Source organism: Falco peregrinus, chromosome 10 (assembly GCF_023634155.1).
Source record: "Falco peregrinus isolate bFalPer1 chromosome 10, bFalPer1.pri, whole genome shotgun sequence".
Taxonomy (NCBI): domain Eukaryota; kingdom Metazoa; phylum Chordata; class Aves; order Falconiformes; family Falconidae; genus Falco; species Falco peregrinus.
Window position 1 is genome coordinate 30,147,284 of NC_073730.1, and position 27,856 is coordinate 30,175,139.

At 49.8% G+C, this 27,856-nt stretch overlaps 1 protein-coding gene across 1 annotated transcript in view; it reads right to left on the reverse strand.

Moving 5' to 3' along the window:
* PLPP3 (phospholipid phosphatase 3) overlaps positions 1-16,990 on the reverse strand; it is a 44,385-nt gene extending 27,395 nt beyond the window's left edge. Inside the window, exon 1 of the mRNA XM_055815491.1 lies at positions 16,292-16,990. Within this exon, the coding sequence (XP_055671466.1) occupies positions 16,292-16,430 (139 nt within the window). The 5' untranslated portion in view covers positions 16,431-16,990. The remainder of the gene's footprint in view (positions 1-16,291) is intronic.
* Positions 16,991-27,856: the final 10,866 nt, after the last annotated feature.

The window sequence follows — 27,856 nt, forward strand, 5'->3', positions numbered from 1 at the left end:
TTCCCAAGCTTCCTCTCCCCATTCCCAGAGCATCCCAGCCAGGCACTGCAGCTGCAATTAAGCACGTCTTTGGGAGCAACTGCCCTGCGCAGGAGGCGGCAGAGCCCTTGTCCCAGCACTGAAGCCTGCCGTGGGTAGCTTTCTGACCCAGTTCTGTCAATGTACCTATTGTAAATGCAAAATCCTTCTTTGGATTTGAAGCTGCAGCCACCTGCACAAATAAGGCTGGGTTATAACTCTGTAACCCAATACAAGCACTGGAAGCTTAAAAAGTTTGTAGTCCAAATGGCACTCCTGACCTCTTCCTTAAAAGTTCACTAATCACTTTTAATTCATAATTTATTTCCTCTTAATATACTTGCTTTATGTAATACCCTTTCTACCCACCCCCCCCACCCCACCCCTCCTTTCTTTCTTCTGGAAGTTCCCCAGGAGAAAATGGTATTACACAACTCCCTTGATTAACTGGAAATGAAACTTTTCCCCCTCGGTAGTCAAGATTTGGTGGAGTTTCCAGGATATAACGCACAGTACACAGTGCTGAAAGGCAAAAAAAACGTGAGCAGAGGTGGAAATGATCCGAAGGCCCTTCAGGCGATGGGGGTTTGATCTCACAGCCCTTAAAGCAGATCTCAGTCAGGCTTTGCAGGTTAAAAAGGCATAATAGTATCTCTTTTCTCCCTCCTCTGTATTTTGACCACAATTACAGCATAAAGTGGCACCCTAACATATAACAGTACGCAATAAACCTGAGATTGCGCTAGTACCCAGGTAATATTTTAAAGAAGTAAAAAAATCATGCTCCTCATTAAAACAGCTTTGTATTAAAGGCAGGGGAGACTTTGCAGGAGAAGGCGGAGATGCGATGGCGGCTGCCTTGGCCATGCTGCCACCTCGCTGCCCGCAGAAGTTTGAGCGACTTTGGTGGAGAGCAGCTGGGAATGGGGTATTTCGGTGGCAAGCTGTCACCTGCAGCAACAGAGGTGACCACTCCATGCTGCTCACAAGGGTTTACCCACCCTGACCCACCTGCCTCTGGATGAGACTCTATGTTTGGGTCCCTGAAAGCCAAACAGATTTTTGGGGGGACAGCACGGTTCCACGTCGCACACCAATTTCGGACTTCTGGGTGCTTCTTATCCCTGTAAGAAACTGCATATTCTGCAAATCCAGGTGATGCAGCAGTATCATAGCAACACCTGAAATTTCACCACCGCCTTCTGCAAGCCCAAGGCCAGCGCTGGCACAAGGGCCAGCCACAGTGGGCATGTCCACCTTGTCACACCCAGAGTCGCAACAGCCCCTTTCCCAGGCGCAGCCCACACCTCCCCAGGACAGCTGCGTTTTGCAGCCAGGTGACATTCCATAGCCCTGCTTCCTTAGGGGACAGTATAAATCGGGCCACATCCGAACGGTACAGGCAGCGGCCAAGTCTCTATTCACACTGACTCAAGGGACACAACATGTACTGTGCTTTTTAAAACCAAAAATGGATAACTCCCAATTTCCCTTTCCAGCCCCCCTGCAACAATGCTGTGCCCTGCTGTCAAGGAACATGTGAATAAATTGGGGAAAAAAGGTTAAAGAAGCCCAAGGGAATAGCAGTCCCTTTTTCTTTATTGCGGTTAATTTTGACAAAGGTTCTTCTGTTCCTCCTCCCCCCCCCCTTTTTTTTTTTGGAAGAACTTCATGCCAAGTTGCGTTATTCTTCTTCACCATGGTACTGCCATGAAACCCCCCTGGTATGTTTGCCTGAAAATGGCAGGTTTTCATGGAAATCGTTTTTATCTCAACAACAGCTCCCTTTGTCACCTCAGACATGACAAGAGGAGGAGAACGGCTTGGGCTCCAATCCAATCCCAGCAACAAAGCATCCACAGAAAAGCACACCGACCTTCCAAATCCAGCATCACGAAAACTCGCCCTCTCAATGGGGCAGAAACCCTCCAAAACCCTCTTACTACCGCCCTCGGAACGGCGATGCCACCACAGACCCGTCCAACACGCTGCAACCCACTTTGCACAGCCTCTGATTTAAACACTTTGAGGCTTGGGAAAAAGCCCATACCATTCGTCGGGTTGTTTTGAAGGATTTTTAAATGGAAATAGTTTCTTTTCTTGCAGCCCGTCGTGGCAACCGGAGCCTGCTGGCTCCTGTCAGCAAGGCAGGAGCTCAGCGGCTCCTAGGGGGTGTCCTCTATTTCCAGCCTATTTACTGCTCCGCTGAGAAAGGCGCCTATAGATGCTCTAGTTCTCCGATGGGAGTTTGGAGGGACCCGGTTATTCAACAAACCAACCCTTTCTAAACGCTGTCAAAGGAGTGATTTGATGCCTTTCAGTGCTTACTATACAAAACACTGAAAGACCAGTGAACTTCAAAAGCCGCAGAAGCGGAGCTGGAGTTTGGCAGGAGTTCATTAGCTGCCTGTGTCCTTCTGTGTGTGGCTTGTAATTACATGCAGACCTGATGCCAAATCCTCATCTACCGAGGGGTACCAATTAACGTGCTGCTGGATGATTCACAGGTAGCTAATGTCGAGATTTATACAACCAGCATGCCAAATATCCCATGCTTTATTATTATTATTATTATTATTTTTAAGCTAGCCTTCCCCCACCACCACCCTTTTTCAAGTTACTGTACAAGCAAGGTTTTGGCAGCAAAATTCAGATTGTCCAGCCTGTTCCCAGGCCACACACCAGTGGGCCTGATCCTGCTGTCACCGTGTACCAGCATCTACAGGGATGCGTGCACCCCTTAGTGCATGGGCCAAGGGCTTGCAAGTTGAATCACCTACTGTATTTTCCCTTTGTATAAAGCATACTTTTCTGCTCCAAGGAGAAAAACTCTAGAATTGAGGTACAGTTTGCACTCCATACTTGCCTTTCCTGCTGCTTGCACCCTCTTACTCCTATAGCTAGCAAAACAATAACAGCAGGAGCTCTAAAAGCAACCGGAGAAGCTAAGCAAGCAGATACCTAAAAATGATAATTCATCTTTTGGGGAAAAAAACTTATACAAAGCTGCATCTCCTGCAGGAAAATGTAGCACTTACTAGATACCTCAGACAGGAAAAAAAAAAAAAAAAAAGGCAAAAAAAGCGCACCCTTCTTCCCTTACTTGAGATCTGCATCCCTTTTGCAGCCAGCTGGCTCCCAATGCAGCCCTTGGCAATTAAAACCTTGGGAAGTCAAACACAACGGCATGGAAGCAAGCCTTTTGTTTTCCTGCTTTTTCATCCTTGCCTTGTGTTTGATCCCCAAACAGATTTCTCAAGCTATGGGGAAACCATGGGCCCGGTGGAGCATCCTGGCACAGACCTGGAGGAGGTCTCCAAGCCCACTGGTTTGCCACCAGTGTTGGTTTCCCCATGGAGGGCAGGAGACCTAGCCCTCATTTCCTTCTTCTGCCTGACTTTCTACTTTCCGAAAGCCATAGTGGGTCCACTGAACTTCTCCTCCCACCAGCCTGCAGCATCTCAGTGGCCTCCTGTCCCCAGAGCCACCACAAAAGGAATGGCACACGAGACAGGCGTGATTTCAGATTTACTTAGCTTGACGCTCCTGGGCAGAGATGAGACTGCAAACAGGGGCAGCAAGAGGGAACCTGCAGAAACGGTCACAGGACAGTGACACGCTCAGCCATGGCCTTGCATGCATTATGGATATATGTGTAACACCCAGAGACCCTTGTTAGCATTAATTTGATGGCTTCTGCTCTACTCCCTTTACCTTTGTCATACAGCTTTCCCCAACAGCCAGTTTCTCTGCTCATTTTTCTGACAGTTGTTCAGCATTCAGACACCCCCACCTCCCGCTCCCCTCTCCAGACACCCCCCTTTTCATACATTTTGCTTTCTCCATAGGAGAAGCGGTTTCTCCATCACACTTCTTGCTCCCATACCATTGCAACAGCTTCAGCCCTGGGGGGCAACTCAACGCCAGAAAGGCTGCGCGCACAACCCAATGCTTGCACCACGTTACTCTTCTAATAAACCTTTCACTCCATTTGACATGATACAGGTCTTGTCCAGCCATGAACGCTTTCTTGCTTATCAGGAGAATTTTTAATCAACTAGGAGGGAAAACACGGCCTGACTTTTTATTGCTTCCTTGCGCTCTGCTTTTAGACATTTCTGTTTCTTCCAATTTGTACTCCTGCTCATCTCTTTAACCGGGGGGATCGGTGGAGAGGCTCCAGGCTCGCATGCCCGGCAGCCTCCCCGAGATGACTCGAGGCAGGGCAGGCAGAGGAGCGCGGGCAGCGGCGGGGGCTCCCGGCGGAGCGGGAGAAGGCAGCACCAGGCACCACGCTCTCACACTGCAGGTTCTGGGACACGTTTTTGTCCTGGCCACAATTACAAAACAACAAACAACGTCTGTGGGGAAGGGTCATAAGAAGTTCAGCTTTCCTCTATTAAAACCATCTGGTGCCTATAAAAAACCCCAACGGGTTGGTTGGGATGGTTGGTAGCACCTCCTCCCCGCTGGGCTCTCCCGGGCACTGCTCGGGAGCGTGGTGGCACTCGGAGGTGCCACTGCAAGGGACAGGGCTGTGTGGGGACTGGGGTCCGGCAGACACACGCCCCACTTCGCATCCCTCCGGCTGTGAAGGAGCTGCCCCAGCATCCACCTCACTTCTTATCTGAGTCACAGCCTTGCCTGTCCCCTCAGCGTCACAGGCTCTGCCAGAGCACCCCTGGCGAGCCCGTGAGGGCTGTGCTTTCTGAGCAAAATCAAGTGTCTCTGCGAGGCTGGCAAAGGACCCACCAAAGGGTTTCTCTAGGTTGGAGACACCGATGGGTCCCCCTCCAACACCAACAGGCATCGCCAAACCTGCAGGGGATGGGAACCTTTATTAAAAAAAAAAAAACAAAAAAACACCAAACAAAACAAAATGCCTAAACCTCCCCTTTGTTTCCAACAGAAATAAAAGGAGAAAAAAAAAAAAAAGAAAAAAGAAAAAAAGAAAAAGAGAGGAGTGCTTACAGCCAGTTCCCCGGCCTGTAACACAAAACCGCGCTGTGCTGGGAAACCTTACACCGCGCAGCATCCAGCTCGTGTACTCCTGCTCCGCCGCCTCCCGGATGCTTCCCCAAGCCCAAGCTGCCCTTGAGAGAAGCCAAGCCTCAGCCTCTGCTGAAAAGCCTCTTTGTTTGGATTCCCTTTCCAAATCAGCGTATCCTGAGATTGAACTCCCTTCCACCCCTCTGCAGGGCTTTTTAATGTTCAGATGCCTTTGGCAGCGGCCAGATTCGCCAGCAGGTTTGCGGTCCTGCAATAGCGTTCAAAACCTCGGCGCTGGGGCACGTACAGTGCTAGGAACTTTCTTCACGTTAAAGGAGGGAGGGGGGGGGCGGGGGGGGGGGGGGGGGGGGGGAGGATGAAAAAGAAAGCATTGCAGAATTACTTCAAACGATCCTTTAATCGTGAATTGTGAACAGAGGAGCTAAGTTCTCCTTAATTAAATATTAGCTTTAATCAGCCTTCAATAGCCTACATTAAGGCGCACCAGTGAGCTGGAGAAACACTTTTTTTTCCCCTCTCTTAAACCAGAATAATTGAACGAAAACTAGACAAGGCATCGGAGAAACCCAGGCACAGGGTCTGGGCCATACACGCATCACCAAGAGGGTTCAGCTCCCACTGCTGCCATGAGTTTTCCATGCAACTTAAGTCCATCTCTCACTGCACCCAGAAATTAGCTGCGTTTTCCTGCACCGCCCACTCTGCCTACAAGCTCAGGGGCACAAGTGTGCTACACCCACCCAGACCCTGCCACACAAGGGGATCCCCCGGCTCCCTGGGCTTTGCAAACACCCCAAAATCCCTCAGTCCCACAAAGGGCAGGAGGTACGGCACTGCCATGGCTGGACCTCTGGTCTAGCACTGACCCAGCTGAGACCCACAAGTAGTACCAAGGCAGTAATTTCAGGTACCTCTTGGAGCAAGACAGGGAGATCTTGCAGCGAGGAACTGGAACATCAGTCCCAGCACCTCGCCCCAGCATCAAGGGGAAAACAAACCCTCTTCTCCGAAACCAGCCTCAGGCCCAGGACTTGAAGCAATTTCATAGGGGAAAAGTTGTTTTTCACTTCCCGTTAGCTTTTTAATTGACCTCAGCGTTGTATCTTTCTCTGTGAAAGCAAAACGCTGAGCATTTAAGCAGGTGGATTTTCAGACTGTGGACCCAATCCTGCGTTCATAAAGCAACACCCACTTTTGCAGACAACTTCAGCAAGAGCAAAAACAAAGTCCCTGTTGTTACATCCACAATCCAGATGAATCCCAAACTCTGTCCCACTCGTCTGGCTCTTAAACACGCTACATCCCTAGATCCTGCAGCAGCTCTTCGAGTTTTAGGCACTGGAAAACTTCTTTGTGCCTATGCACATGGTGATTTATCAAAACAGGCTTCTCTAAAACACTATTGGACTTTTCCATGGGGGTGGCATTTGACAAAGATTCATACCAGCTCACTCAGAAAAATAAATGCCACAAAACTTCTCCTTTAAGGAAAAAAAAAAAAAAACCAAAACCAAAAAAAACACCCCAAACAAAACCACCCAACCCTCCCAGCCCAATGCTTTAGAAATGCTTCCACATGCTAATCAGTCTCCTATTCAGTTCCAGACTGAATAGGACTCCAACAATGACAAAGAAATACGCTGAACCTATTCCACATTTCATCCCCTTCGCTCAAAATGTTGCTGTTACCTTGGTTTTCAGCCGCTTTGTGGGAGCTGCAGCAGAATGACAGCTGCATGCTGCTGTACGGATGGCCAAGAAACAGGAGTGCTAGACAAAAAAGTATCCATCCCAGATTATGGGAAAAAATATGGAATTATTTGATGAGATAGTTACTGATGCTGCAAACTTTGATAAGAAAAATGAGACCAAAACAAAAACAACAACAACAAAAAAACCAAACACAAAAAAAAACCAAACCCCAAGGCCTCTACTGAAAACACAGCCCCTTGTGCTTAGGCAGCAAAAGGGATTTTTTCTTAGCTTGGCAAGTATGAGTAGGCTAAAGCCCCCTCGAGGTGCTTCCTTTGAGAATGAGCCATTTGTTTTACGGATTATCAGCTGGCAGATGTTTCAGCGCACCTTTCCCCCTACAGCCTTAACCTGAAAAACTTCAGCTCTTTTTTTTAGGAAGAGACAAGCCCGTTCCCACCGCAATGAGTATTCAGAGGTCGTTTCCCTTTTCTGCAGAACACGGCAGCATGGGAACTGAGCCAACCAGGAGAGCTTTCCCAGGAATTGAGGTGGGAAGCTCTGGGACAGGTGCACACATGTCCTGGGGACATGCTTCTGCCCCAAGCCCTGGGAGACGCAGGCTTCTCCTCCATGGTTGCACATCACTGAAGATCTGATCTCAAAAGGTATCTTGGGAGTCATGGCCCGGCAGGAGTGGCAGAAGCATGTAAGTTTGCAGCTTCACTGGAACTGTTCGGAATTAGAGGTACCTCAATAGCTCTGAAAGCCCCACTGGGCACCTGGGGTGCATCTGTACTGGGAACACCACCTTCAAAGTGTGCCCTCACCCCCACCGGTCTCCAGCTCCCTGCCCACACATGGAGGTGATGCTCCTTCATGCTCCCCGTCTCCTTAGATTAGAGAATCCCAGAGGAACCAACCTCCCCTGTGACATGCCTGGGCAGGACCAAGGGCAGCAGGGCTCAAACCCTGGCACAGGGCTCCTCCAGGGCTTCTCCCAGACTGCAACCCACCCATTGAAGGGAGAAGCAGCTCCCCAAAAAGCAAGGGCCATCTGAGCAGTGATCAAAGAGCAGCTTCAGAAACCTGCTAACACCAAACTGATTCACAGCTATCGACTTCAAAGGAGCCTTCCAGCCTGCCATCAGCTTATCATCTATCCAAAATTACTCTGCAAGCATCATTCAGAACATAAATGCACCCAGTGTTCACTGACCAGACCTGCTTATCAGCACTTACGCCACGCTATTTTCAACCCTCCCTTTGGAAGCCAACACTTTAAAGAGTGGTGGGCTTTGCAGGAAAGCCTGGGAAGCCCTCACAGCGCTTGGGGTGCAGGACCAGCTGCCACAGCCACTGCGCTGCTGCAGGGACCAGAGCAAAGACTTCCCTGTCGGCATCGGTGGGAGCAACAACCAGGGCGAGCTGAGCCTCGCAGCCAGGCTTGAAGAAAGGCCCATCACACCACCCCGAAACAAAGGCCATAAATAACTTGCTGAGCATCAAGAAGACAAGAAGTTGAGATCCCATTTGGCACTTTGGCTTTCAAATTCAGGGGCTGGACATTTTGAGGCATGCAATGATGTCTCAGTTTTGCAAAAGCATGTGCTGAATTAAGAGCAATGCAATTAATATCTGCATCCAGTGCCTGTCTGCAGTACATGCATGATTGGACACAGAGGCGCTGCTGTAAAAGCTTTCAAAAATGGCTGTCATTCTCGCTAATTTACAGTAAAACCAGGTTAAAGCTAATTACAGGATGCCATGCAGCTAGTCGCTTCCTTTGCGGGACAGCAGGCTACAACCCTGACACAGCTGGGAGAAGCAAGCTCTCAGGGGGAGCATCATCTGTTTCAAGAGGGACGGCTGCCCAAAACCACTAACCAGTAACATGCACTTCTTCTGTTTAAGCTTGTGGAAGGAAGAACCACGCTGTTCTCAGCTCCTCCAGCCAGCAAAGGTGAAGTGGCTCCAAGAGGTACAGCCTGCTGCCTGCAAACACCCAAAGCAGAGGATACCTCCGTGCCACAGCTGCCTTCGGTGTTCAGGGCAAGTTCTGGGTTAGCCCAGCAATGTCAATGCAGCCTCAATTTGCTGTGTGTCTCAAGCACTGTAAGCTAAGCCCACTGGTATGTTTTATCAGAAAGGCTGGAGGCATCTCCCAAGCTTCTCTGTGTTATGGTTAACAGAGCTTTCATGTCTTTCTGGGCAAGGGATGAAAAATAATGGGAAAGTACTAGAGGATTATGAACATTCTCCACCATTTTGGTGTCACCAGCATCGTCAGACCAACTGCAGCTTCATTTGGGCTTTGGCTGGCAGCCCCAGCCTAGCCCTGTAGCTCCTGACTGAGAGCACCATATGCTCAGATAAGACAAGCTCATATATGGGTGCGAGCTACAAGCAACACTGGAACAAGAACACACGGCATAAAGAGCACAGGCATTTTCAGAGCATCAGAAGCTCCGGAATTAAATTACATGTTCTGCTTATAATGTTTGCTTGATGCAGAGAGTTGGTTTTCAACCCTCTGTCTTCAAAACATCCAACGCATGTGAAAAACAAGCCCACTTACGTGACTAACTTGAAAGGACAGAGTTTATAGGAATTTCTGATGCTTAGAAACCCACCGGGACAAACCTAATTTTCAGACTCATTAATACATCGTCTTGGTAACAAACCTATGCTTAAGGCAAGTTTTCCCGTGCTTTGCATCAAAAGCTGATGAAGACACTTCCAAATTCCTCTTTTTTGGTGATGTTCTGCCTCCTTAGGTTTAACTTGAGGAGCAGCTCCTGCTGCATGACCCCACCACAAAGCCACAGCGTGCGGCTAAGAGGCAAGAAGGGATTCTCAAGCATAACTTCCCAACAGCTGCTCCAACACCACCCCGTACACAGACACCCGACTCGTGCTAGGGAGCTTTCCACCTGCTAAAATTGTGGAGCAGGTAGTGCTTCTCCGAGGTGGATGTCATGGGAGAGAGCAAAAGCGGGACAGACAGGATGGCTTTGAAAGGGATACGAATGCCCTTTGAAGAGAGGGTCACGCTGATCCATGAGGAGATGTGAGAGGCAGCAGCAGCATCCCAGCTTGCGGTGAGCTCCCTGCCAGCCGAGGTACTTGCAAGGGCAGAGTGACGGCCGGGCGCAGGCAGGGCGCCCATGCACACAGGGGAAAAAAAAAAAAAAATAAAAAAGATAATCATCACCATGAAATCTATTCAGAAAACTGACTTCAGACTTTATAATTACAGAATAAGTGCTAGATTACTTTAATTCACTTTTTTTTTTTTAAAGTGTTTAATCACTCACTTGATTCTCATTTTCAAGCCTTTTTTTTTTTTTTTTTTTGGAAATACGGAACCTGACCTATCAAAAAAACCCCACCCCAACACAACTGCAGAAGCCAGGGCCCTAAGACCGAACAAAAAGAAAGAAAGAAAAAAAAAAAAAAAACCACACCACCAAAATGCCAACAATATGACAGCGCTTGTATTGAAAGCCCAGCTGGCATTTTGCTGCGCAGGAGGGAAAGCTGCATCTGGGGAAGGGGTTCCCCTGCTGCCCCCCCGAACACAGCCCCCCGGGATGCACAGGGCTGGGGGAAGCCGCCGTCCCAGTGCCGGCTGTGTGGATGCTGGGGTAGGAGGGTGTGCAGGCTGCTGCCTTTCCCCACGCTGCCTTCAACAGGCATGCCCTTGTTCGAGGCGCAGGCAGGCTGGGCGACCACAACGGTCCCTTCTGGATTACCATGGATGAAGCGAGGGCATTGTATGACCGAAACGGAGAGGATGGAGCCTGCTCTGCCACTGCAAGCTCGGGAGCAGAGCTGGGGCTTTTTTCCCCCCCTCTTTTAAGTAATTTCAGACATTCAGAGATACAAGCACCCTTCCTATCTCCGATGCAGGCACTAAAGAGGAGCCCTGGTTTGCAAGGCTGTGCCCGTGCAGCGCGGGCTCCCCAGCTGTGGTATGCAAACCATCTTTGGGCGGTATACGGAGGCACACGCATCTGGAGAATATACCATCAGCCTGTATCTAGACAAACAAAGCCAGACCAAAACAGCCTGAGAAAGGCATGCATATTAAATTGAGATTTAAAGGGTATAAAAATAATCTGTTTGATCTGGGAGTGATGTTTATATTATTTTCTATGCTCACTACAAACAGACAATTAAAAAAAAAATGTCATCTACTGTAACTGTGATCCCATCTCCCGCCTGTCTCAGCAGCAGGTAGACAGGATTCAAAGCACTTCTGGCCATGAAGCAGTTGCATGTAATTCTGCTTTCCTGGAGCCACGTCTTCAGGCTGGCCAAACTCCACCGGCTCGGGGAAGCCAGCAGATTTATACCCCCGAGGACTCCGTCTGCCATAGGTACAGCATTTCCCTGTTCTGCAATTAACACCTCAAGTATAATTGTCACTAATAACCTGTTCTTGATAGGTTTTCTGGTTTTCATAAAGCAAAGGCAACAAAAAAAAAAAAAAAAAGTGTCCTTTAAACACCTCCAAAATACTTCTCTCCCGTCTTTTCATCCATAAGACCAGGCTCCCTTGGTCTTTCAAGAGAGGGGCAAAACTAAGGACGGGTACTGTGCTTACATGCTGACTGCTGGTCCAATAAGAAGCTTTTCAAGGCTCAGAAAAGCTCCTTTACTCCCAGCTCATCGTGGGGGACAGCCACACGACCCCACGCCAAGATGCCACCTCTGCAAACGCGCTTCCAGAGCGGCCGTCTTGAGACAGACCCTGCTGCCTCGCAGGGAGCTTGCTGCCACCAAAAGATCCTACGGGTATTAAAACAAGCGATACATAAACATTAATGATCAAACCCCATGTAGGGATGCTCAAAACACGATGATGACTCTTCACCCACGCAGCTTCTCACGTGTGATGTGGACTCAGCCCTCCTCAACACAGAGAAGACACAGCATGGAGAAGACAACACCAAGGCGCTGGGACTGCCCAGCTGGTTTAGTACAGTCAGATCTTGTTGTCCCTTGCCGAAAATAAGAAATGGTTGGGTCAGCAGTTTCTTCAGGAGCGTATGGAAAGATGTTACCTACACGACAAGTGAGCCCTGCACAGCAGGGTAGGCTGAAAAATAATAATAATAATAATAAAAAAACAACCCCAACCCAAACAAAGCAAAGTTGCTTAGCTCATCAAATTCAACTTTACAGCATCCAAATAACTCTAACCTCATCCCTCATCTTTAATTCCTCCCACTCCTTACGCTTAAATGACAACGCCAGGCCTGTTTGTGCCAATTTTTGTGACAGAGCGACAGGGCCCCCGGTGGAACTCAAACCTTTTTTTGCTTCTGAAAGCTGGACGGCGACACAGTTTTCCGCACAGAAGAGGAAAGTTAAGAGTAATCTAAATTGTTAGCCCAAATTATAAGATTATATCCCCACTTACATAAACATGTCAAGGTCCTGCTAGTGTAAATATTTACTTTGAAAGTTCATTTTAGCATCAAGCTCACTACAGAAGAGGAGATGCCAAATGTGTGAGAAAGCTAAAGAGATATTAAGGTCGTAAGAGGGCTATCCATCTGCTGCTTCAAAAATCTCCCAAAGGCAGTAAAATTTGTGTTGTACAACTGGGATTGACAGAAGAGAGAAAATTAAATTAGAGACAGAAAATAAGGCAGGCAGTAAATTATGTGCAGTTTACATCTCACCAGCCTGAAACATCTGCTCCCATAAACCCAGTTTCCAGGAGCCTAGGAAGCAGGTATGCCAGATCAAATCCCTCTATTTTATAGCACAAGCAGGACTTTTTGGAAGCTGTTCTACCTGCGCAAGCTGCACAAATACAAGCTACCGAAGACCCCCATTTGCCCCGTCGGCCTCGCTGACATAACCTTCCCCTCTTCCCAGATTAAACGCTCGACTTAGTGCCCGTCAGCAGAGCACAGGTGGCTGCACACAGTTTGCTAGAACGCGGGGAGTCCCTGGCAAGGGAAAAAAAACAGGCCTGAGAGGCATAAATTTAACCCTACATGTCACATCTGTGGGGCCAGGCTCCAAAGCATCCCACCTCAAGGGCCAGGAGGCTTTTCCCCACCTGGCCCAGGTCTCCTGCAGGAAGGTGGTGGCTGGTTGTGGCAGCACTGTGCAGTGCTGCATCTGGGCAGCAAAACCCATGGGGGGCCTGCCCTGGCCAGGGCCACACCAGTCCCCCCCAGTAACAGCTCTACGCTTCGGGCAGGAGGCACGAGAAACTCCTGACAAAGGCATGGGGCTGTAGTTGGGCTGAGGACGATCAGATGAAGGTGGAGTGAGGTCCTCCCATCACACCTCCCGTTCTGCTGCTCAGAGAGCTCCTTACAGCTCTACAATGTGAAGACACCGACTGGCTTAATGGGGGCAACTTCAGCCCCCCCTGGCCGAGTTCCTCAATCACATTTTCAGATGTGTCGCGGTGACCAGTGAGACAGGGACAGGGCAGCGGGGTCTCTTCCACACCACCAAGCTCGCCTGCAGTCCTAACAATTTCAGGAAGCATCTTCTAATTCTCTAAACAGAGCCCTCCCGAGAGGAGGAAGCAGATGGAGAAAGTTATTTTCCCCCCTTGGATGACCTGTTTTAATAAATGCACACTCAGTTCTTTTCTGCCTCTTTTGCAGAGTTAAGCACCGACATGAAATTTCTGGGAAGATCACAGTGCTGGTGAGGAAACCTCTTGTTCATGCAAGAAACCAGGGATTTGTCAGTGCCAAGTGCACTCAGTAGAGGAGGGGGGTATTCAAAAATAAGCAGCTCCCTGCCAACCCAAGATGGAAATGCAGGAGAAACTGGGGGTCTGGTTCAGCAGATCTTCATCCAATCTACTCCACCAGCAACATGCTTCTGCCAACGGCTCCAGGACTTCACTTCGCTCCCCACAATCACCAAGAAACAAAGATACAAATCTTCCTGTTATGCATTTACTATCAAGATAATCATTGTACTTAACGATGAAAGACAAAAGTGGATCTTTCTAACCCCTTGCACCAAATTAAAGCTGAAGGAAGCTCCTGATAGCTCTGCTTTACTTATTCTGACTTTCTTAGATGTTTATGATGATTGTCTTCTGGGTAATTTGTTTAAATTTGTATGTAAACAAAGAAGGATTTGTACACATCTACCACCTCACAGAGAGCTGATGTGTGTCATTTTCGGAAGAGATTTCAGCCATAGTTTATTCTTTTCATTTTCCCCCCATAGAAAACCGACTCTAGTCAGAACTATGGTAGTACCTGCAGTGGAAGCCAATGCAGCATCACAGACCTCTGCAAATCAAATGACCAGTTTTAATATTCCCTCAAGTGGTCCTCAAATGAGAAAAAGCCTTCTGTTTCCCTGCTACTCTGAATGTCTTTGGGCAGGCGCTCAAGAGGCGTAACTCAGTTTAACTGCACTGGAGGCCATTGGCCATGTGCCTGCATGCACCAGCAGAAGACCTCTGCTGGGTACCGCCACCTTAAAACAAGTCATTTACCCAGTTCTGGTTTTCATTACCTTACAGAAGACTCTTTTTTACTAAATGTGTAAAATACCCATCAACTTGTATCTGTCCAACTTTCTCTTACAGGCTTTAGCTACAGCATCTTCTTTACACCTTCAAAGTGTTTCAGTTTGGGGTTTTTTGTTGGTTTTTTTTTGTTTTTTTTTTAACAAGGTTAGGAAGGAAGAAAATGGGAATTAAACGCTTGGAAACTATAAGCTCTTAGTCTTCCCTGGCAAAAGGCAGAGGGAAGAGCAAGCCAAGCCTCCTGCAAGTGGGGCAGCTGGCTTTCACAGCAACTCATGCCCAGTCATCCCCTAGCAGATCCGATACTACTGGTCTGGGTGTATTTGAAAAGCCCTTCCCCAAACACACATCATGTGCTACCCATCACATAATCACCTCCCTTACCACGTCCCACCCATGTTCTTCACCTGCCGGTGATCAGCCAGACCTAAACTTTTCTTCTGCTGTTGAATTTATGCTCTTACTTTTAAATGTTCCTCACACTAAAAAAAAAACCCAAAACCCAAACAAAACACTAAACCAACTAACTCTGGTGTTTACTTTCTGATTTCCACCTGTAGTAACGTGAAACAAAGCAACAATCACAGTTTTTGCTGTATCACATTACTCCCCGATAACAATACCTTCCAGTGATGCTTGATAAGTTCTGTTTACCCAAACTATCAAAAGTAGAATAACACATGTCAACTAATTGTTTTTTTGTTTAGGACCCTTAGCCCAGAGAAGGGGAAGAAAAACCCTTTACCCATTCAAACGGCACTCACTCATGCCAGGAACGCCTTAAGAAAACTTGTGTAAATAAAAGTTTAAAAGTACTGACTCCTAGGAGCTGTTTTACTAGGAATCCAACCTTCTGTTTAAATAAGTGAGGTAAGTCAAGCTAGTTATGTTTCTACTTATGTTGGTTTCATATATGGGCTATCAAGTATTTTTATTTTTTCCAGATACAAGATGAAGCTTTCTGCACCAGCCTCTATTCTTGTGGGAATATAAAGAGAAAACCATGCCTCTCCTCTTAATGTATTAGTGCCCCATAATATACACCAGATGATCAATAAACTACATAAAAATTAAATCAAACTGACAGTCTTTAAAAAATGGGCTCTAAGCAGAAACAATTCTTTTAAAGACTGTGGTGTCTGGAGTATTAAACTCACGTGCCTGCCGTGTTATTAATCTCTTTGTTGGGAGCCGGTTGGTTTCCCCTGCCCGTGCCTGTCGATGTGACAGGGAGCATCACAGCGCAGCGGCCGCACGGCCCGGCACCGCACGGCCCGGCACCGCACGGCCCGGCACCGCACGGCCCGGCACCGCACGGCCCGGCACCGCACGGCCCGGCACCGCACGGCCCGGCACCGCACGCAGGGCTGCTCCGGAGAGGGCCTGCTGACAGTTCCCCTCCGTGCCACACCGCTCCCAAAGCCAAGCGGGCTAGCAACGCCGGAGCTCTGCCAGCCACCACGGGATGCCTGCGAGCACTCCAAAGCCAACTCTGAAAGCGCCGAGTTCAGCGGCCGGTGCCGGGCGCAGGACGGGGACGCGGCCGGGCCGGGGGGTGGGGGGCGGCACAAATTAACAAGGGGGCCCGGGTTCCTACGGATTTGGGCAATTAGGAACCCCCCCACCCCGGGCAGCCCCGGCCGCCGCAGCCGTGGAGCGTTGCCTCCACCTGGAGCTGGCCGCGGCACTGGCGAGGGGCGGCCGGGGCCACGGCCCCAGCCCCCCGGGGCTGCTCGCCCTGCCGCAGCGCCCAGCCGCGTCGCCGAGCACGGCAACGAGCACACTGGGTAAATCGGGGGGGGCTGGGGGGGCGCGCCCACCTCCCGCACGGCAGCTGGCTGCCCCCCGCCCCGAGCGCCCCGCGGAGAGCCCGGCCGGCCGGCCCGCTCCCCCCACCGGCCGCCCCGCTCCGCTTTTGTTCGGGAAGCGGCGCGGCTGAGCGCGGCCGGCCCTCCCGCCCGACAGAGCCCGGGGGGGGCGGGGAGGGGGTCCCGCTGGGGAGGGGGCGGTGGGAAGGGGCGCGGAGCCCCCGCGGCTGCTCACCCATGACGAGGCAGAGGAAGTCGAGGCAGATGAGCAGGGCTTTCTTGCTGCTGCTCTTGGCCGGGTTGTTGTTCAGCGCCGGGCTGCCCCCATTCTTGCTCTCCGGCGGGATCGCCTTATCGTACTTGTAGCTCTGCATTATCGGGGGCGAGCGCCCGAGCCGTGCCGAGCCGCGCCGGGCCGCGCCGAGCCGGGCCGGGCTCACACGCGGTGCGCCGGGGAGGTGCTGCCCGCGCTGCCGGAGCCGCTCCCGGCCTCTCCGGTGGGGCGCGGGAGGCGAAAGGCAGGCGGGTGGGTCTTCTCCCCCTCCACGGGGGAAAAAAAAAAAAAAAAAAAAAAAAAGAAAAAAAGCAAAACAAAACCAAAACAAGCACAAAACCACCAGCGAAGGAGGGGCGGGAGGGAAGGGGGAGCGAGGGAGAAGTTTGCGGGTGTCCCAAGGCGGTGGAAAAGTCCTGGAGGAAAAGCCGGGGGGAGGGATAAAAATATATATGTATCACGGTCTCAGTACGCGGGGGGCGGGGGGGGAGAAGGCGCGGAGCGAAGAGCCGGGCGATGCCGAGTCCCGGGGGCAGGTGGGCTCCGGTGGGCTCCGCGCTCTGCTCCGCGCTCTGCTCCGCGCTGCGCTGGGGGCTCCCGCCGCGCCCGCCCCGGCCGCTCTGGGAGCCACCGGCTTGTTTCTGCACTTTTATTTCGCGAGGTCCTTTCCACCCCTTAGGAAAAAAAAAAAAAAAAAAAAAAAAAAAAAAAGAAGGGGGAAAAAAAATCAGTCACTTCGCCTCGGATGGGATATCCAAGTAAGCACAGCCCCTTTCCTGCATCTGACATTTTACATAGATAATTAACTCCATATTTTTTTCCTGAGGGAAGTTAAAAAAAAAAAAAAAAAAAAAACCAAACACAACAGTCAGGAACTAAAGTTTTTAGGCAGCCCAGAAGGAGGGAGCCTCTAGCGTTCGCACACCGAAGAGGAGCGCGGCGGAGGGAGGGCGGGGGGAGGCAGGGCTGCAGGGCTCCAGAGAGGTGCTAACGGCAGAGAACAGGAAAAACTCACTTTAAACCTTTTTCTCCCAGTTTTCCCTCCTGCCCCCAGCTCTGCTCCACGTGCCGGGCCAGTTGCGAGGGGCCGCGGTGCGGGCGGTACCCCCGGGCCTGGCAGACCCCAGCGGGGCCACGCCACAGGGATGGTTTGGCCATGCCACCCACCCTGGGTACCACCACCCGCCCTGGGTACCACCACCCGCCCTGGGTACCACCGCCCACCCTGGGTACCACCACCTGCCCGCACCAGCCATGCCACCTTCATCAAGTGAGCATTCACAGAGCGTTCGGTGCTGGGTGAGGGATCATTTTGTAGGTTAATCGTCCCTTTGGTCTAATTAAAATGACCAAGGAAGTACAGGCAGGTTTCCCAGGAGCCCTGGCGGGGGATGCTAGCAGCTCCGAGGAGGGTGGCTGGGGGTGCAGGCAGTGGGATCAGCACATGCTTCCCAAGGAGACAGCTCCGGACAGTACCTAACCACTTTTCTTCTTTCTTTTTGGTCTCGCATCTGACCTCAGCCTTCCATCTGTGTGCTGGCAAACCGCTGCCGGGCCGAACCCTGTGCCGAGGCGCAGATCCTGCCGTGTCCCCAGCGTCTCCCTGCCTGCAGAGGCAGGGGGGGCAGGTAGAACCCCTCAGCGAGGACATGCTTCCCTGCTGCTTTTTGCAGAGCTGCAGACTACAACCCGAGCACCAGAGATTGTGCCCCGGCAAGGGCAGGTTTTCCAGGAATCTGTTTAGACACATACCTGGGCATATTGGGGCCAGCCTGGGAGGAAGAAAGCAAAGTGGCTGTTTTCATATTTTACTTTTATATGTGCGGTGTAAAAAGAAAGGGGAAAACAGACCTTGAACTTTCCTCTGGCTCCTTCATCACGCCTCAGTGACACGCACTCAGGTGCCATCTCCCCCCTCACTCCTGAGGAGATGGCTCTCTTTGCCTGTTACTGCCCCACAGCATGAGCACAAAACCATCAGCTTTGGCCCAAAATGGTGCCCTGTGGTGACAGTCACCCACCCGGGTGCCTCTGGAGGACACGTCTCAAGGTCTCACTCTCTTTCCCCTGATTGCGGCAGAGGTGCGGGTGCCTAATTTAGGCTCCTCGGATGCCTGGAGCAAGCGGAAAGAATCTTCACGTGGGAATTCTCCCCCAGCCAGGGGGGGCAGCCCCTCGCCAGCTGTGGGCATGATGCCCAGCCCGCTCGCCGCCTCCACTGCGGGGCCAAGCAACCACCCTTCAGAGCCTGGCCCTGGCGCGAGGAGCCCACGGCTTTCAGCAGCCGGCTTCAGCCTCCCCACATCCCCAGATCTGCTGATTGAAAATGATCCCTACTGAAATTCCCTGGGTTAAATTAAATTTTGCATTTAAAGCAAGAAAATAATAATAATAAAAAATTTTTACAAAAAGAGACTTGTCACTGTAACAGCAAATAGAAAAGAAGAGCCTTTCTTGTACTTAAAGAGAAATTGAAATTACAGTTTCAAATTTGCATGTACAAGACCCCTCAGGCTACTAATGTTTGCATTTTCATAACAAAAAGATTGTACTGTTAATTGATGCAAGCCAGAGCACACAAATAACTCTGAATCTTGGACAATTTCTTAAGGGAGCAACCACTACAATTGCTCGGTTCACACTTGACAATGGGTAAGTCAGCAGCACCAAAAAGCAGCTTCTGTACCCTTGTCAATAACGTGCAAGAGATTCGTTGGTAATAATTAATTGTTTATTCATAAATGCAATTATGGAATTCACCATGCAGCAGCTATCCTTTTAGGGCTCAGCTTTTCCTTTCAGGCTCTAAATTCCCACTACGGACTGAGGTTTTCCTTTATACAGATTAACTGAACCAACTGAGTTTGTGTTACCAGTGAATTTTGCCCCACATTTTTGGAGACCGACTGATCTCACATTTTCACCACACTCCCATCTCAGCTGGATCAGATCTCTGCTGAACAAGGAATGCACCACTGATATCATCTATGGGAAGATAAAACATTTGCAGTAATACTCGTTCTTGCTCAGATTTAAACATTAACTGGGATATTTCAGAAGCCAACAATATTAAAACAGGAATTGTGTTTCACTCTTTCCATCATTGTCATTACAAGGGAATAAGCTCTGCAAGAGTACTCCTAGGATAGAAAAAGGGGCAGGAACTGGATGCTGCCCCTTGTACCTTCATATCTGTGGGACACGACTACATGGAAACCTGCTCATTACATGGTGATAATGTAAAACTGAGAGAAGCTCTTCCTCATTCAACATGACGAGTCATCATGATCCAGGCCAAAGGGTATTGCTTTTGTCAAAAAAAGAAAAAACAAAAACAAACCACCACCAAAAAAACACTAAAAAAAAGTTCCTGTTTTAATTTTTTTCTCTATCATCTGTAGAGGTCTGTGGCCAAGGGGGACAATAGAGTCTGGTTTGGCAAAAAAAGAAGCCTGTCAAGAGCTCTTGTTCTCACCTGGAACACAGGGTGGGTTTGGGGAGACAGCAGGGAAGGGAGGCAGCTCCAGTTTCTGCTCTGAGGTTCATGGAAGTAGTTTATCCCACACACTATTTAATGTAAAATCACTATTTGTTGAAATGGGGAGTGGATCTATAGACTGCCCTTACACTCCTGCTTACCCCATCACTCTTCTTGGCCCGGCACAACTTTAATTAGTCCCTATGATGTGTTTCATTATAGCCACATTGCCGCTGGGCGAGCAGCCCTGCCCTTCGCCAGCGAGGACCGGACCCTGCTCCCGGGGCTGCTCCGCGGTCAGGCAGGATGCGGCCCCGGCACTCGGGGCTGCTCCGCTTGCAAGTGAGAGAATCTCTCCTGCTCCTCCTGATGTGCTGCAAACACGGATGGTGTTGCAGAGCAGTTTGCTGTCTAAAGCGTGCACGGCTGGACGTGCATTTTGCTGCACAGCCCACCACCAAACCACTGCTGCCCGCTCGGACCTACCGTGGGGTTTTATACAGGAGCCCCACTTGGCTTTTCCAGCATGGAGAGAATTTGGCAGCCACTCTTCTGGAGAAGGGACATGTGGTGGGGAAGGACCAGGCCCTGCCTATTGTATTTCTTGGAGCTATAAATGACCGCGTCTATAGCGATCCTAAAATAAGAAAGTGAGCTGTGTCCAGTCTCCTGATTGTTATCCGTACGTTATCTGAGATTGTTCCCCACCAAATGGGGAAACGGGAGCAAAGTTACGTGCTGTGCATCAGGTGGCCTAAACCGGAGTCGTGAGAGCAGAAGACCCGTAAAATTCTGGGAAGTCCAAAGCTGAACCACCACTACCCTGCTTAAGACTATTTTTAGCACCAGCAGCTGCTGCTGGAGAAAACACCATGAGAGGGGCTGTGAGTCGCGGGGAGGGAGCTGGGGGCACTGCCAAGCCCACCCCAAGGAAGGAGGAGGTTAAGGGCAGTAGAGGTGCCATGTCCCCTGCCTACTTTCACGTGCTGGCCACCTTCACCGGTGCCAGGTCATCCAACCTGCGCAATCACTGCTGTCCCATTAAGATACGTTTGCTAAGGCTGGACTTAGACCTGCCATTGCAGAACAAGGTAAATAAAAGTGAAATCCAAAGGGGGCCGAGTTCTGCCCCTTCCAATGCCACTGGGAAGTATCAAGCCTCATAAATCTTCAGGTTATTAAAAGATATTGGCTGATATATGCCATCCTGGTACAGCATTTGTACCTCAATCTGGGTGTCCAGATTGATGCAGACCAGGAGGGTCATCCCTCAAGCCCATACCTTGGTGACCCGCAGGGTAGGAAGCTCCATGGGCATGGACCCATTCCTGGCATCCCAAATACCTCGGGGTCAGATGCCTTCAGTTTGCCAACAGCCTTCAACTCCACTCTGTTTTTAACCAGCATCTGTGCTACTGCCAGGTTTCACAACCCTGGTGTTTCTCCTTAATTTAATTTAGTTCACCTAAATCTTGCCGGCTCCTGATGCGATTAGAGGATTCCACTTTGTGTTATTACAAACCGGGGTGTGTGTGTGTAGGTAAATTTAAAATGACAAGCTTACGACGAAAAGTTTGAAAATGCGACCTCCAGATCTCATTGGAAAGACCCAAACGCGCAAGCTGTAGGAAAAGGCGCCTCTTGATTTAACCTGAAGATTTTTTGGAGGCCGACCCCCATGATTCGAAGGAGCCTGACGTACGATTTGGGGACACCGCGGGCTGGCAACACCTTGTGTAAAGCCTTAGCTGTGCCTGCCTAGGGCCGGCCGTCCCTGTCCTCCAAAAGGAGGGTAACAGCACCATCTACTGCCCTCCCTCAGACCTGCCTGGCAACCCCGACCCTCCGCTCCACCGGGGCACCCCGGCACCGGGCCGGGGCTCCCCGCTGCCTGGGGACACAGCCCAGCACTGGTGGGGAAGCTGGAGAAAACCTGCACCGCACAAAGCGAGTGCAGCGTAAAGCAGCATCTTAATTACAAAAGACGCATGTTAATGACCAGAAACTCTAGCTCTGAATAATACACCTTCTCCCCAACTGGTGGCATTAAAAAGCATTTCAATAGACCAGTATTTTCACATAGTTGCCTCAAATCCTTTCATGTGTTTATTAGCAGGGCCTTAAAGGGCTGGCTGTATAATTCACAATTTCTACCGGGCAGGCATTTTCACCGTCAACAACAGTTAATGAAAGAGGTGGTACATCGCTGCTCGTTTCAAACCCGGTAAAATCCGGGTCTGTGCTCCGCGCTGGCAAGCTCCCAGAAGTTTGTTTGAAAGTCAAGAATGTGCCATGGTTTAATTACGCTTCTAGGTCAGGATCTAAATGAAAGCCCCGTTATAAACAGCAGTCTCAGAGGAAAGGTCCACACACGAGTTTTTAGCCCCGAATTGATTACCGGTTAACTCGGGGTAGTTAACACTTCTGTAATGTCTGGGCTGGACACTTCCCAGATGTTTGTTGCAGGATACAAACATTTGTGGTTGATAATGTAAGCAGGTACACCTACAATTTTTCAGCCTGGACTGATTTCTGCTTGCAAACTATCTCAATAACCTGGCTGAAAAGGCTCAGCACCCAAATGAAATGTTGAAGAAAAAAAAAATAAATGTATCTTTTTCCATGTCTACACCAAATCATTTTACGGGCCACCTGATAGCTTTTGGCATCGCCTTCAGAGTGTCAGGCCCCTGATGGTGAACGTGGGTGTCGATGGGGCAAGTGCATGGCTGGCCACCCACGCTGCGGGGCAGCAGGGAAGGTGATGCTGAGCCGAGGAGCAGCCTTGTAGGCGGCGTGCATGGGCTTGTATCTTCTGAACACCAGCCAAGACGCTGCTCTGATGGGTTGGTACTGGAGGGGCCTGGGCATGTAACTGGGGAAGCAGGGAGAGGCTTCTGAAAGACATCTTAAGCAAAACGTATATGGAGCAATGGTGGGGCTCATCAAGAGATAAAACACTGCAGGAAAAAAGCAAAGCACACGGCCCCATGTGTGGAGATCTCTCTATCAACCCTGTCTTGCACAACTATATGACATGAAAATGGAGGTGTGCCAGGGAGGAGCTCCAACACCCCTCTCGCTGCTGCTGCTGCCTCACATGAGTTGCGAGGGTCAGGGCATGTATTTGTATACAATGCAGGAGTCCCTGGGCTTATCTGCTTGCAGGTCTCTATCTTGATAATTCATTGTCAGCGATCCTGAAGTATTTAAATGTGTTTGCAAGGGCCAAGCTGGACCCTCCCCAAATATTTGTTTCAGCACACAAGCTGGATTTGCTGTAACCCCAGCCATCCCTGCCTTGGTGCCTCGAAGCCACGCAGCGGCCGGGGGGCATAAGGGGGCTGCACAGCCCGGTTCTGCCACGGGGGAGCTTTCCTCCACCTGCACGGAAGCTACAAAGGAACTGCTCACAACAAAATGGGGAGAAAAGAGTTTTTTCAGGGATAGCACTGCAGTGCTATGGCCTGAGCAAGGGTGACAAAATTTAGAGGGTTATGCTGCAGCAGCCCCAGAGCGGGAGGGGGCTGCAGGACCGCAATGTCCCTGTGGGCTCCGCGCCCCGCACCAAGCATTCAAGGGGCACAGCACACAGAAATCTCACCAACAGCCTTCAAAGCCTGCTCTTTGCTCCCATTTATCTTATCTAGCACTCCACTGAAGTATGGATTTACATAATACATACCTAATATATTAATGTTCCTATTCATCGAGAGGGTCTCGACACTGTTTTCTTTGAAAGTCTGGCCAAAAATGATCAAGCTCCTTACAACAGAAGATGGTTTTATAGTTCTGAAAAGGATTTTTCTCCCTGGGTTGTATTCGAGTACTTTCACACAGGCTGTTTGATACTGTGATAGCACCAGCTCCAAAATCTTAGGAGCTGTAGGACCCATGGTTTGGGTTAGTAGCACGTTACAAAACTACAGCAACCAAATTGCAGTATGAAACATTTGGTTCACACCATCTCTGTAGCTACAATATTTTCCCAAATTATCTTGCAATATAGCCTTTTAATAGCTAGAACCAGTCAAGCCAAGCTCACTCCCACTTGTCACACACATTTCAGTTAAATGCCTACCTTTTTTTTTTCCTTCAGTGCACAACCCTCCTTTCCCATTTCACTTTTCTGTGCCAGTTAAATTTTGCTTGGGACGCTGGATTTTAAAAGGATGAAGAAATGTCTATAAAGAAGAAAAGCCACCAAAAGAAATGGTGCTTGTGGTAGGGTATTGCCCGTCATACAGCTCACATGACTTTACAAATGCATGCAAGCTGCCTTGCAGACCACAGCAAACAGCCACTAGAAGGATGCTATTTTCTCTGTAAAGCTATGCAGATTCACTGCAATAATCTAGCCTGTCTTTTGCTTTATTTTGAAAGGGCTAAAGGAATATTTGCTTTTATATGAATGTTTGGGTGTAACTTCTTCTAGCCAAAGGCAGACAAAGGGAAATGAGAAGTACATTATCCATTTTATTTTGAATAGTGATAATGATCAGACCTTGGAACAAACCATCAGGTTAGAGGTTGATCTTTCCACCTTCGTATCGTGCCTTTATAGAAGACATGCTGTAGCTGAACACAAAGTCTTGGGCTCAATACAGGGGAGGATGAAGTTAGGTGGCTTGAGCTATCCAGAGACTGAGACTACAGCATTAATGCTTTCTTCTGATCCTCAAAATCTGCAAATTTGCTCTGAACCAGGGATTATGAAATAACAAAGAGTAAATCCCTTTAAAATCGCCAGTAAATGTCAGGAAATACACTTTAAACACACACAGACACAGGTTCACTGACAGTTGTTGCACAATAGATCACAAGTATCTCGCATGCTCCATCACAGGCCCCTTTATCTTCTTTATCCAGCACTGCCAACACCAAACACTAAATCTCAAAATCCTTGTTTCCAAACCCCGAGACTGTTCTGAAACACTGAGATTCAAAAATGAAAGAAAAAGAACCTCCAAAGCAGTGCATTTTGAGTACCCATTTTATCTGTCTCCATCTGCCCGCCTTCCCCCAGCCACGCACCCGCGTTCACAGCCCTCTCGCTTTTAGCGAAGCCTTGTGACACCAGCTGCTCAGAAAGTGGAGCAAAACACCAACCGCGTGGTGACTTCTGGGGTAAACAAACCCAAGGCCAAAAGAACAAATTGCACAAGTCTGATGAGGAACCATTTCAATCTGGTTTTGCTTTCATCTTCTTTTCAGGGACTGCCAGCCTGGGTGGCTTTGCGACCATGTGCTTGTGTCCACATGGGCCTGAGCACCTGGTAAGTGACCCAAAAAATACTGGTAGGTCACAATGTGCATTAAGGAACCCAGCCCTGATTTTAGTCTTTCCTACTGGACTTTGATGAAAAGCTCCCAATAGTGGTCCTCCAAGAGAAAACATGATCTTTTCCTATTTCTTGACCCATTCTTGGTCACTTTTTCCATACTCAGCACCTTGCTGTCACAACCTGAGAAGCTGTTGCTCTCTCTATTACACACCCCATCTGAAGGTGAGAGAGAGAACAGAGCAAAACAGAAAAAGAGACGTGCAAATTAGCGCAATACTTAAACTCACAGGAAAAATAATTCCATAAAAGGGGAATCATGCTTTCTAAAATAGCTTGGCACCAGGCTGTAACAAGAGACCCTTTTGCTGATGCCAGCCAAGGAGGGTGAGCACAACACGACCGCCTGCCCTTACAAGAACTCAGCCCGGACAAGGCAGAGGTTCCTCAGCTGCCACTGCCTGCTTAATCCCATTGATCTGAAAAGAAAGCAATAAACAGCACCTCGCTTCAAAAGTTTCACGGTCCACAGAAATGAAACCTGGCCAGTCCAAAAGGCTATTATTACCGTGCCTTCTTGTGCAGATATGATCTCAAGAAAAACACACATCTAGGTCTAATAATAACAAATAATAAAGCTATTCATACAGCCTGCTGCTTACATGATGGCAATTTCCCCATAATTGCAGGTAAAAGAAACGGGCACACAAACAGCAGTCTGTAGTAACTCTGGGCTACCCAGGGCTCACGTTGAAGCTATTTCTTGTAGGTACATATACTTTTGGGAAGAAAACTATTTCAGACTCCAGCCAAACCTGGTTAAAGCCCTGCTGCATCCCTGCCTGGAGCAGTACTGACACCAGAAAAACACAAGGGGGGTGAGGGGGGGAGGAAAGCATGAGCACAAAGGTGTTTCAGAGGGAAAATGGTTTCTGGGCGTTGATGAGACCCAGCCCCTTTTGGTGCTGGACCCTCAGGCAGTGGTGCAACCGTCGAACTCCAACAGCTCCCGCCACGCAAATCACAAGACCTACGCACACCCAGGAGTGCACGCCTGCCATTAGCAAGTGGGGAAATGGAGCACCTGCCCCCCCTTGGCTCCCTGGCAGGCTGCGGGGTGCTGCAGACACTTGCTCCGGTACGGTGCAGGCAGGGCAGCGGGGCTCTGCAGGCAGCCCGGGAGGGATGCTGCAGCCCTCAGAGCCCTCGGGTCCTCTAGAGAGGGAGTGGAAAGGCTCAGGACAGCCAGCCATAATCACCTCCAGCATGAGTTGGGACCTGTAACTCACATTCCTCCTAACCAGGGACGGGACACAAGGAAACGATAATTGCACAGCGCTCATTAAGTTGTTAAACCCAAGGTCACCTGCAGCTTGCAAACAGGGCAGGGAGGGAGCGTCATGTGCCTCCCGTGGCTCCAGCACCTCCGGGCAGCCACACACAGCCGCTTACTCGTTTTGGCATCTCGTCTGGCTCCTCACACCTCTGCGTGCACCTCTGTGCTGCACGCATTGGCGCCTTCGAAGCCCAGCTTGGGTGCTGGCTCCTAGCCCCAAGTACCAAACCAGAGCTGAACCACAGCGGCCTCTCCCAAAGAGCTGGTTCACGGCTGCTGCTTATTTGAGAGATGATAAAAGCAAATATTTTGATACCCAAGCTGGGGGTCTAATCCTGCATGGAGCTGAAGTTGAACACTCCCTCCCAGGAGGACACAGACATGGGATGGGGAGAGATGCTGAACACTGTCCCTCCTCACCCCATGCCAGCAGAAAGACACCTTCAAGGTAAAGAAGGAAAACCACCCAGGTAAGAGCAATCTCTTGTGGTGCTTCTGCTTCCTTCCAAAGCCCATGAATGGCCCAGGGGTAGCCCAGCCTGGCTTATTTAGAAAACAAGGTGGATGAAACAAAGATAATTCCCTCATTAGGCACTTTTTCCAGTTTAAAACAGCTGCATTTCCAGTCACCTGCAGCTGTCCCCAGGCTGCACACCTTAGTGGACACCGAGGGATGGCACATGAACAGACAGTAATGTATGCTGCGTGGTGCGCAGCCGAGCACCCACGAGGCTGGTAGCATTCAGGGGAAAAAAAAAATACACCCATGCTGGCTTCAATGCACCTTGACTTGTGGATGATGCCTTTGCTTTTCAGCCCATCACATTATTTTCCTGCCCATGTGGACCAGCACTCGGCTGAGACAGTGGAGCAGACCTCGGAGTGAGCTGTACTCCAGCAGGATGGCAGCAGGAACTGGAAAAAGTCTGTCTCCTTGGCCCTGTGGTTTTTTCCCCGTCCAGATGGCATCCTCATTTTTGGATCCAGCTGCAATTGTAATTTCAGAGGCCAGGACTGCGTTCGGGAGCCCAAATCTCACCCTTGGAGGCCACCTAGTGCTCAGTGCTGAGGGCAGGGGAGCCCCGCGGGTGCTGGGAGCTGCTGGGGGGAGCTCATCACTCTTCTTCCAGGGGCTGCAGCCACCCTTCTGCGGGTGGCTCCCACCAGACTTCATTTCCCAAGATCTCGCTGAAAATCACCTGTGATTTGGCTTGATAAAGCTTCTTCCCATCGTTTCTTTCCCTACTTTTTTTTTTTTTGTGTGTGTGTGTGTGTGTGTGTGTGTGTCTGTAATGCTGTAGAATTTCAGGAATAAGCAGCCACGTGGCAGCACAGAGTTATTCAGAGGATAACATCTGCTGGAGCCATCTAAAATCTGTTTCCAAACAGTGGAAAGAAAACGTTTCCTTGAAGTGCCAGTCCATCAGATT